The 11,870-nt window shown below is 41.9% G+C and overlaps 1 protein-coding gene across 3 annotated transcripts in view; it reads right to left on the bottom strand.

Moving 5' to 3' along the window:
* Window positions 1-1,642: 1,642 nt before the first annotated feature.
* Window positions 1,643-11,870, bottom strand: part of ADAMTS9 (ADAM metallopeptidase with thrombospondin type 1 motif 9) — a 171,935-nt gene continuing 161,707 nt past the window's right edge. For all 3 annotated transcript variants that reach the window (XM_082639425.1, XM_082639426.1, XM_082639427.1), the window contains 2 exons: window positions 5,324-5,418; window positions 1,643-3,163 (listed from right to left, as the gene is read on the bottom strand). In XM_082639425.1, the coding sequence (XP_082495551.1) occupies window positions 5,329-5,418 (90 nt within the window). In that variant the 3' untranslated portion in view covers window positions 1,643-3,163; window positions 5,324-5,328. The remainder of the gene's footprint in view (window positions 3,164-5,323; window positions 5,419-11,870) is intronic.

Genomic DNA, 11,870 nt, shown 5'->3' with positions numbered 1-11,870 from the left:
ATCCTATTATCTCTTGCTTACTTTATGATAATTGCTTCCAAACCATTCCCTCTTGTCAGCGTAGTTGAACCTGTTCCGGAGACTTCTAGTTGCTTCTCTTAAGTCTATTTTGTCTTCCGGGAACAGATCCCTCATTTTATTTAGTTTGGCAATATACTCTGTGAAATAACCCTAATTCTCCACTGCTTCTGCAGCCTAGGTGTAAGACAGGACTCAATTCTGGCTGAGGAGATATAAGTGGAATTTGTTGGGTGAGGTTTCTGGAAAACTTCTTTCAAAGAGTAGAAAACTGGGACCAGGCTACTTTTTACCCTTTCCCCCACTTCTTTATTTTTGTTGCCTAGAACTTGGGAGTGATTGCTGGAGCCCTAGCAGCCATATGGAAATATGGAAGACTGAGGAGAGAAGGAGATAAAGAAACTATGTCCCTGAGGAGTTTGTGGAGCTGCCATACCAGCCCTGCATCGCCTATCTCCGGGCTTCTTGAATATAAACATGAAATACACTTTTTAATGTGTAAGCCATTGCAGTCAGGTCTCTGTAATTATCAGCTGAACACAATTCCTAACTGATACAGAACCCATGGCTTTCATGCTTAAATGTGCTGATGCATATTTTGAGTGCAGCTATAGAAAACACAATCCCGCAAGGTAGACAGGAGGCATTTCAATAGCCTCATTTTACAGATCTTTATCCTACTAGGGTTCAGGATGCTACAGTTACTAGATGTCAGAGAAAGGACTAGAACCCCAGTGTCAGATGAAGCTGAGGGGTGATAAGGAACTATGGAACTATGGTGTGAGCTATGGGATTTGGAGATTTTATACTTGCACACATGCATGTGCATGCAACCACATACACACACACGGAATCTCCTGTGGATATGTGTTGCTTTTGCCTGTCTTCATACCATCTACCCTTTTCTGGTAACACAACCCTTCTCTTCTGGGACAGCTGGTCTTTCAACTGAAGTTGTTGATCACGTGCCTCTAGGTGGGCACATGATCCCAGCCGTCTTGACAATGTGATTGGTCCAGAAGTAGTCATGTAACCCAATCAGAGCCAAAGTTCCTTCTGAGACTGTCACTTATTCACTGTATGTGAACTTGGGCCCATGTGTATCTTGAAGGCTCTGTCTCCTTATTCAAAAAATGATGGTAAGTCTATTACCTGTTCCACTTGGTGGTTCTAAGAATGAGCTAAAACAATTTAGTAAAGGGCCCCGGCATATGGTGGATATTCACTTACTATTAGCTGTTCATTAGATTTCTTTGGAAAGCTCTCAATTCCCAGGACACCGTCAGTCTCTAGAATAGAAACTACTGTTACATAATATTAACAATTAAGCCCCCAAACCCCACTTAAATCTATTCTGTTTGCTCACTTGTTCCCCATCACACAAACAAGAGGTTTCTGTCTCTGAGTTTCAGAATAACCACTTCAACTGATTTAAGTGATGAAAAGACAAACCTTGGGGACAGTCCCCATCCTTTATCTGTCTCCAGAATGGCAAACACAATCAATGGGATTAACAAAGTCTGCATTTTTTCTCAATCTGGCAATCTTAAAAACGAGATATGTTCACTCCAATTTGAATCAGGAGTCCAGAAACCATGTGAAACACAAATGTTTGGATGTGGTCATGGTATTTATTCATAGTATATTTTCACAATGTATTAATAATGGAGGATAACACTTATTCATATATTGATATAACTTCCTGGAGCACTCTGGAGTTTGTTTGGCTTTGGGGAATACTGCCAGGTTTCTCCTAATCTCTTTGGTTTTTGGAAATGGGAGGGCTTCTCAAATCGAGTGTCTGACATGGGCCATGACCTTTCTTCAATCAGGCTGGAAGGGCAGAAAGACCACGGCTTTGGCACTTCCATTTTGGAAAGGAGAAAAAAACAGGACTTCCAAAGAGGAATGGAATCCAAAGATTAATGGGCGGTGAGAAAGACTCAGGCATCTTGTACTCCACAGTTCATTTCTTCTCATAAATGCCACCAATTACTGCAGCAGCCATGGACACTGGCAGGGTTTCAGGCTCATGGCTCAAAGGCGTCAAGTCACCAGCTAATGTTTTCATACAAAAGTCAATCCTGATGACTAAGAATCCGGTTCTGAGCGTCTCCAGGTGTGCTGGGGTGTCGAAGGTCACCCCCACCCCGTGCATCCTCTGTCACAATTGTTAACATAGACACCGTTTCAGAATATCTTGGCAAAACGCTGAGCGGCTCTCATTTGCTCAATGTCACTCTGTAATGGAGCTGCTTGGGGGACCCTCCATTTGACCACAGAGAGACCAAGGCACCATGAACTGAAGTAAAGTATTGATAAGAATAACAAGAACAAAGTCCAACTCTCTTCCCAAAAAGGCATGTCCAAAATAAGGGTAAACAGTTGGTCTTATTTTTTCCAAGTGATTCTGTCCACTGGAAGTTGTCCTTTAGCTTCTCCCTTTTATTAAAAGTGTTTACATTTCTGAGTCTGATGATCACTTAAATACATACAACATTAGCACCAAGGCAGCGACTTTTTTCCCAGAGATCACATGAAACTGAATAGATATTTAACATAATTAATAGCTGGTACAAACTGTGACATCACTGAATTACTGATTGGCTAATGATACGTTCCTAGAAATGCCAAAAATATCCTCATACGATTCTTGTAGCACCTTGATGGCGGCTAGGTTGTTTTTTAAAAACATTACGGTTTTAAAAAAGTAACAATAAAACATTTACAGATAGAAAGTAAACAATAGTGTACCGTGATAATGAAGGATCACTTTTGTCAAAGTACTACATATAATGTAGAGTACGTAAAATGCAGTGGTCTGACTGCAGGGGAGAAAATAACGTGAAAGGCAGTCATAAAAGAATCATTTTACGTACAAAAATATTACATCACAATAAATAATTTCAAACATAAATATTAAACTTTACATCATAAGGATATTCCACATTTATATACACACACATATATACACGTGTATATATGTGTGTATATATGTATATATATATGCATATGTACACACACACACAGGCATACAAGTCCTCACACACATACACGCTCACACACACACACACCCAAATTTTAAGGTGGAGGTATTTCATCACTATCCTTCATCCATCCCATAACGGCTTCCTCTTCAGAGCACCTGAAAACAAATGAACCAACCAGGAAATGTAAATCTTCTGTCTCAAATGACATAAGTCAAGAGAAGGTAAACCATACATTTTTACATACAGAACTTGAAAATAACACTTACTATTTTCTCTGGATTTTAAAAATAACACTTGCTACAAGGAACATGGAAATTCCAGGGGTGTATAAAGAATAAAATAAAAACCATTAGCCTGTGATTCCCCCAACCTGAGTTAATGTTCTTCAAATGCTGCTGTATTTCCTTCTAGCCTTTTTTATACATGCACGTAAATGTTATGTATCTGTGCTCACTCAAATGTTACTGTACATAAAATACATATAAAATTTACTTTATTGGATATAAAATATATAAAATACATATCCAATGGGAATCTCTAATGGATACCTGCTGACTCTGCCTGCCTCTCTCCCCTCTTTTCTGATAAACTCCTTCTGGTTCTTTGGCAACCATCCCTCTTCCAAATGAAGCTGTCTGTCAGGCACCCGACTCTAGGTGGGTATAGGATCCCAGTCTCCTGGACATTGTGATTGGTTTGGAAATGGCGTGACAAATCAGAGCCAGAGTTCTTGTGCAGAATAGATGCCGGAGATGAGCATTTACTTGGAGCCATGAGCTGTAAAGATGATGTAAGCCTAGAACTGCCAGGGACCATGGTGTGGAGGAGATGATCTGCCTGAGAATGAAGCCACTTAAGAAGCAAGCATTGTTGATGGATGGAGAAAGAAAGAGTCCTGATGACTCTGAGCGTCTAGATCCAGCCATGCCTGAAGTCAGACCACTGCTTGGACATTTCAGTTACTTAAGACAGTAAGTTTCTTTTTCTTTCTCCTTCTCTCTTTTTTTTCCCCCCATGGCCTCCTGAAGTGGAAATAATCCTAATTTGAGATCATAAGGTTGAATATGGACTTTTTTTTTTTTTTTTTTTTTTTTTTTTGCGGTACGCGGGCCTCTCACTGTTGTGGCCTCTCCCGTTGCAGAGCACAGGCTCCGGACGCGCAGGCTCAGCGGCCATGGCTCACGGGCCCAGCCGCTCCGCGGCATGTGGGATCTTCCCGGACCGGGGCACGAACCCGCGTCCCCTGCATTGGCAGGCGGACTCTCCACCACTGGGCCACCAGGGAAGCCCTGAATATGGATTTTTAATTAAACATTGACACTGATTCATAAGTGTCAACTAGATATTCCTTTGCCAGGATCTTGAAGAGCCTAACAGGGTAACGGGCTGCTGGAAGCTTGAGGGAAGTTGTAGGAGGGTCGCCTGAGTTGGCTGAGCCCTTGTACGTAAAAGGCACTGGGATGAGAAAAAGAGTGATCAGTTCAGTCCTCTGCCCAGCAGAGGGACAACTTGCTGGCATACTATAGTTACACCAGGAATTGTCAAACTTTAACAGGCATGACTCTCCTGAGGATTTGTTAAAATGCAGATTCTGACTCTGTAGGTCTAGAAGGAGGCCTGGGATTTTGCATTCCTAGTAAGTTCCCAAGCGATGCGGATTATGCTGGTCCTTGGATCACACTGTGAGTTACAAGTGTGCGGAAGAGTACATTAACTGAGAGGCTCTGGGGTAGGACACTCCTGGGTTATTGCCAAGGGAATCCATCTGACCTTAAGCCAGCTACTTAATTGCTGTGGATCTCAGCTTGCATCTGTAAAATGAGGATAACAGCCCCAGACTGTGGCTTTGTTCTGAGGATTCACTGAAATAATGCCTGCCCGGCGCTCAGCATGGTGCCCGACACACAGTCAGGGCTTAATGAACGTCATTTATATTACACTTGTAACACTCCTTGGCAGTATTTCTCAAAGGGTGACCTGTGAGTTACCTGCATCAGAATTCCCTGCATTTTTAAAAATACAGGTTCTTGGATCCACCAGAGACTTAATGAAGCAGGACTTCTAGAGATGGAGCCCAGTGAGCAGCACTTTTAATAAGCACTACAGAGGAATGTGGTACAGGACGTCTAGGGACTGCATGTCCAAGAATGGAGAATAGATGGCCTCAGGCACATGAGGATAGATGAGCAAGAGAGACAAAGATCAAATAGCACTGAGTCAGCCTCACCTGCCTAGGGGCAAAGGACCCGCCCGCATCTGCTCATCATTAGGCTACAGAAAGAATGAGACAGAGTCAGAGACAGACAGACACTTACCTTAACTATAAAACTCGAACCTCCAGGCCAGTGCCAGAGGATGGAGCACATTTTCCACAGTAACCACCGCATTTCCCTATGACTCGGGTACCATCCTGCAAAAAGACGCATCATCTTAGTCCACTGCTTGGCTCATGTTTCCAGGGCTTGCACTGGCTTTTAGGGAAATCATTCCTGTACACACAGTAGGTAGCACTTCTGAACAGAAGCGGGGCCCAACATCCTCACCATGGTCTAAAGCAGGGGCTGATGAATGATGGCCTGTGGGCCCCTGTTTTTGTATGGCCCACATCTTAGCAGATTACACTTCAGTTTTTCTGCCCTAGTGTTTTCTCATTCTCAAAGAAGATGAGAAAACACGAGAGCAGAAAAACTGAAGTGTAATTTGCCTGTACTTCTTCTACACAGACCATTCATGGAGACTAATTCTTTAGTCCCTTCACACTCAGCATGGTCTTCTCAAATAAACAACAACTGAAAAGTCTCAGTAATATCTACCTACTGATCAAGAACCAAAGGAAACCACTAAAAGAACTGCTTTGCTTTTTTTTAAATTAAATTTATTTTTATTTATTTATTTTTGGCTGTGTTGGATCTTTGTTGCTGTGCGTAGGCTTTCTCTAGTTGCGGCGAGCTGGGGCTACTCTTCGTTGCGGTGCGTGGGCTTCTCACTGCGGTGGCTTCTCTTGTTGCAGAGCACGGGCTCTAGGCCCATGGGCTTTAGTAGTTGTGGCACACGGGCTCAGTAGTTGTGGCTCATGGACTCTAGAGCGTAGGCTCAGTAGTTGTGGAGCACGGGCTTAGTTGCTCAGTGGCATGTAGGATCTTCCCAGACCAGGGCTTGAACCCACGTCCCCTGGGCAGGCGGATTCTTAACCACTGTGCCACCAGGGAAGTTCTTTGCATTTTAACTGATTATTGATGTAGCTCCCAATGTTAAGAACAGCATTTATATTTTATAGTTAAGAAGCACACCAAGAATACTATTTTTTGATATGTGGAAATGATATAACATTCAAATTTCAGGGTCCATAAAGTTTTACTGGAACACAGCCACGCCCATTCATTCCCCTCATGTCTGTGGCTGCTTTCACGTTACTTCAGCAGGGGTGAGTGGTCAAGATGGCCCTTGCAGCCTCGCGCTGCTACTCTGCACACATGTCACAGTGTAATGTGATAGTGTTTTTTTTTTTTGCGGTATGTGGGCCTCTCACTGTTGTGGCCTCTCCCGTTGCGGAGCACAGGCTCCAGACGCGCAGGCCCAGCGGCCATGGCTCACGGGCCCAGCCGCTCCGCGGCATGTGGGATCCTCCCAGACCGGGGCACGAACCCGTATCCCCTGCATCGGCAGGCGGACTCTCAACCACTGCGCCACCAGGGAGGCCCTGTGATAGTGTTTTGAGTGCCATGAGTGTTGCTATATAATAACATTTTCTTTCATTTCTTTTATTACCAGTATATGTCAAAACAAGAAAAGAAGACAAAAGTAGACTTTACTATTGCACTTTATTTTTTTAAGATTTTTTTTTTTGATGTGGACCATTTTTTAAAGTCTTTATTGAATTTGTTACAACATTGCTTCCATTTTATGTTTTGGTTTTTTTGGCCATGAGGCATGTGGGTTCTTACCTCCCTGACCAGGGATCGAACCCGCACCGCCTGCATTGGAAGGTGAAGTCTTAACCACTGGACTGCCAGGGAAGTCCTGACTATTGCACTTTTAAGGTACAGTAGTATGTCGATTATTCTGTTGTCACATTTAGATGGCAAAGCACTGTGTTCATCATGCAACGGCACTGCAGCTGTGCTAAAAGAATACAATATGCCAACATCACCACATTCAGCATGTGTCACAATATTCCCAACTCACAGGAGAGCAACAGTCAAGAATTTAGAAGACTTTGGACTTCTCTGGTGGCGCAGTGGTTGAGAGTCCACCTGTCGATTCAGTGGACACGGGTTCGTTCCCTGGTCTGGGAAGATCCCACATGCCACGGAGCGGCTGGGCCCGTGAGCCATGGCCGCTGAGCCTGCGCGTCCGGAGCCTGTGCTCCGCAACGGGAGAGGCCACAACAGTGAGAGGCCCATGTACCGCAAAAAAAAAAAAAAAAAAAAAAGAATTTAGAAAACTTAGAACAGAATATCTCATCATAGTGTAATTCTTCACAAAAATAAAAAATCAAAATCAGTAAGAATAAAAGATGAAAATGTGTAAGTTTCCAAATGGCTCATTTGTTAGCAAAACAAATGTTTTCTTTGAGTTAATGATATCTTGTTTAATTGTAATTGCTGAAAAAATGTGTCCAGAGAAAATCAACTTGTTTAAGACTGTTATCCTTTTGGTAAGACCAGTTGCTCAACAATTTAATGACATTTGGGAGCCGCATCAATAATCAATTAAAAAACAAAGCAAATAATTGGAGTGGTTTCCTTTGGCTTTTGGTGAGTAGATAGATTTTACTGATACTCTTCAGTTGTTTATTTGAGGAGACCATGCTGAGTTTGAAGCGATCAAAGAATTAGTCTCCATGAATGGTCTGTGTGGAAGTATTTCAAAGAGGTTGAGAAAACACCAGCGCAGAAAAACTGAAGTGTAATCTGCTAAGATGCGTTCACAACTAATCATGGTAAGAAATATGTGCGGAGCGGGAAAAGCTTTAGTTGGACCGATTTACAAAGCTTGTGAAAACGTAAGATGTTTAAAGCCTGGGATTATTCATTGTGGAAAATACATGGACCTACCTGGTGTTACAGAACCAGTGGTGTTAATAATGAACTTCTTTTTCTATCATAAACTTAACCTGCATCAGTTTTGGAAATTTGGGGTCAGGACCAGAAGCTGAATACCCTGACTTATCCTAACACACAGCAGATTGATGACTCAGCAGTGGTAAAGTTTTATTGTGAATTTTGAGCTCAGGGCTGGGATTAAAAATTTTCTGAAGAAGAACTGTTCTCAATCACTGCCACTGAACACTTAATGGCTTTGGACATTATCTTTTGCTACTGACTTGATAATGTTTCTTAATGAATGGGAGCTAAAATTACAAGGCAAAAACTGCACTTATAGGCAAAGTTATACTGTGGTAAAGTCATTTCAATAACTCTAACATCGTTTGAATCATAAATCATGTTAAGGCAGGTTGCATACTTCCCACTCTGTCAAATGTTAAAACAAGAAGCTTTATCGCTATTCCACGTACATTTATAGTGGATATATTTTTTGAGCGTGAAATACAGTTCCAGCAGTATTTTTTGGACTTGGAGGTAAGCGCAAAGGAAATTTTCATATTTCAAAATCCATCTAATGAGGTAATTGAGGAGCTTCCATCTCACCTTCAATTACAAGTGATTCATCTGTAATGTAATGACACGCTGAAAGGCAGATATCAAGTGAAAAATCTAATAGAATTCTACCAACGCCTGCCAAGGCATGAATATGGTAAATTAAAATGATATGGTTGTGGACAACATGAGTCTTTGGCAATACCTATCCCTGCAAAATGACATTTATAAAGATGAAGTACAGAAAATCTCATTTCAGATCAGCATTAACAAATAAACATTTAGAATCAATTTTGACAGCAGAGAACACTAATTAAGCAAAATGTTGTCCTCTCTCAATATTTCATACTTTTCCTTGGTAGATCTGGATAACAAAAATTCATACTCAATTATTATTACACTTTGAATTTAATCCCTAAAATTTTTACGTCAATTTGTTTTTGCTCTTGTCATATAAATACATATGTATTATCAATGATTTTTACCTCTTGGCTGGCAAAGACTAAAATATTTACTAGCTGGTCCTTTACAGAAAAAGTTTGCTGAACCCTGGTCTCCAGCCTTGTACGGGCTGCCCCTGCCTGCCTGTCTGGATTTGTCTTGTCCCATCTTTCCTCTCTACTCCCCCTCCTCCGCATTTCTTTGGGTTGTTCTTCTAACATGCCTCTTATAACACAGGGCCTTTGCACATGCTACTCCTCTCACTGGAACTTTCTTCCCTCTCCCTCTCTGTGTGCACTGGACCACCCAACTTTTGCCTGGTGAATTCTTCAGAACCCAGCCCAGAGGCTACTTCCCCTGAGAAACCTTTCTGACGCAGTTATCTGCTGCACAGCACCCTATAACATGGGGTAGTTCTCTCTTTATGTCTGTCTTCCCCCTAGAATGTAAGCCCCATGATGGCAAGGCCAGTGCCTTGTTAAAATCCAAGGGTTTCCAGAAGCTAGCTGTGTGTGGCTCATGACAGTCTTAATACACATCTGGTGAATGAGTGAAAGAAGAAGGCTGAACAAGTACACTCTTCTTGGTGAACTGCAATTCAAATGGTCCTGCTAATCAGTCCCCTCAATGCTTCCCCATGCTATGAAAAGCTCCTTGTTTCATTGTGGCACCATATCCCAGTCTGTAAATTACCATGTCATATGAGCCACCCCCTACCCCTGACTGCTGAACAACGTTTGGCATCTAAGGTGTTTTACATTTTCCTCTACTGGGACTAACACTGGTGTGAACCATACTTCTGCATGCATTTCAGGATATCTTTGGGCTGTATTTGATTCATATGGTCAAACTATGAAAGTCTCTTGAAAACAATGGATACTCTCACTTAAAAAAAAAGAAAAAGAGGGCTTCCGTGGTGGCGCAGTGGTTGAGAGTCCGCCTGCCGATGCAGGGGACGCGGGTTTGCGCCCCGGTCCGGGAAGATCCCACATGCTGCGGAGCGGCTGGGCCCGTGAGCCATGGCTGCTGAGCCTGCGCGTCTGGAGCCTGTGCTCCGCAACGGGAGAGGCCACAACAGTGAGAGGCCTGCGTACCGCAAAAAAAAAAAAAAAAAAAAGAAAGAAAAAAGAAAAGGAAAGAGAAGAAACTTTCCAATTTTGCAGAAAAAAAACCAAACAGAAAAAATAGTTCTACTCTTTTAAAAATTTGCATGTTTTTGATTATGAGTGAGGTTAAGTTGGCAGATCGATTTCTACCACCCTACTTGGTCTTGGTTTTAGGGAACCCTGTTAGTTTTGGAGCTAGTCTGACATTACCAACTAGATTTGATGCTAGACCAACTGGTTGTCTAGCCAGGAACTTTTTCCCTAAGCTGAAGTATAGGTCTGGTGGCCCTAAGGATGCTGACATAGTAGGAATGTCTTTTGTCTCATCAAAGCTTATTTTTTACCCAAACTCTTCCTGCCCTGGCAGCAGAGATCAGATTGCCTCAGGCTTGTATCATGTCTTTAATAACCTCTTTAAACCTCAGTTTCCTGGTGCATCTGTAAAATGGGGATAATATGTCTCCCCTTATAGGTTTGCTGCAAATGAAAGAAAGCATACAAAGTGCTCAGCATAGCAGTTGGCCTAATGTAGTACTCTGTAAGTATTAGTGATCATTGTCATAAAGGTGTTTTTTACGTGTGGATTACCATCATAGCCTGTTCTCCTGGAGATGAGGAACAGTCTGAGTAATTACAAAATCGCTGATACTAGCTCTGCAATGTTCTTGCTATTGCATTAACTAGGACTCAGTTTGACTTAGGTAAAGGCTGAACTAAAACTTATTTCTATTACAGAATAAAAAATATATACTAAGAAAATGAATAGCATAAACATGATTGTCATGGAAACAGTGCCTATTTCAGAGAAAAATGGTATGTTTTCCAGTATTTTTGAAGCACCTGCTCCCATACAATGAAACACTAATTGGAAATCATTTTTATTTCTTCATTAAAGCAAGCCCTCTAAAAATCTCTTTCCAATAAATATTTTGTTAGTAGAGTTTGAGCTTTTACATATAATTAAAATGAATGACCTCTGTTCCATTAAGAACAGTTTATAGGGCTTCCCCGGTGGCAAAGTGGCTAAGAATCTGCCTGCCAATGCAGGGAACACGGGTTCGAGCCCTGGCCTCGGTGAAGCCCGTGCACCACAACTACTGAGCCCGCGTGCTACAGCTACTGGGCCCACGTGCCACAGCTACTGATGCCTGCATGCCTAGAGTCCATGCTCCACAACAAGAGAAGCCACTGCAATGAGAAGCCCGCGCACCACAACGAAGAGTAGCCCCTGCTCGCCGCAACTAGAGAAAAGCCTGCACGCAGCAACAAAGGCCCAACACGGCCAAAAATAAATAAATAAAATAAATAAATTTATTAAAAAAAAAGAATAGTTTATAGTTCATACTTTTCACTCATTTCTCTGCTTTTTGCAGTCAATATGACCAAGGTAGGTTGACTCATGTAATTTAGCAAAGCCAACACATCTTTGATGGAAATGTGCTTATTTGCATTTTTCTGGAGTATGCTGGGGATGAAACTGCCCATAAAACACAGTATTTGTTTTTGTTCTTTTTGGACTATAGTCCTAATCACACTTATATATATGAATATATGTATAAACAACTAACTTCTATGGGTTCGTACAGAATAAAATGTATGCATATATAAAAGGTAGTTTCACTCTACTTGTCTGTAATATGATTTTCATACTTGGTGGATAATTGGATTTTCACAAATGAATTGTGGGTTAGGAAGGCAGCTTATGGTAGATAAAC

This window comes from Mesoplodon mirus (genome assembly GCF_964341445.2).
Source record: "Mesoplodon mirus genome assembly, chromosome: 12".
In the NCBI taxonomy this organism is placed as follows: Eukaryota; Metazoa; Chordata; class Mammalia; order Artiodactyla; family Ziphiidae; genus Mesoplodon; species Mesoplodon mirus.
This window is presented reverse-complemented; position numbering and strand designations above follow the sequence as displayed.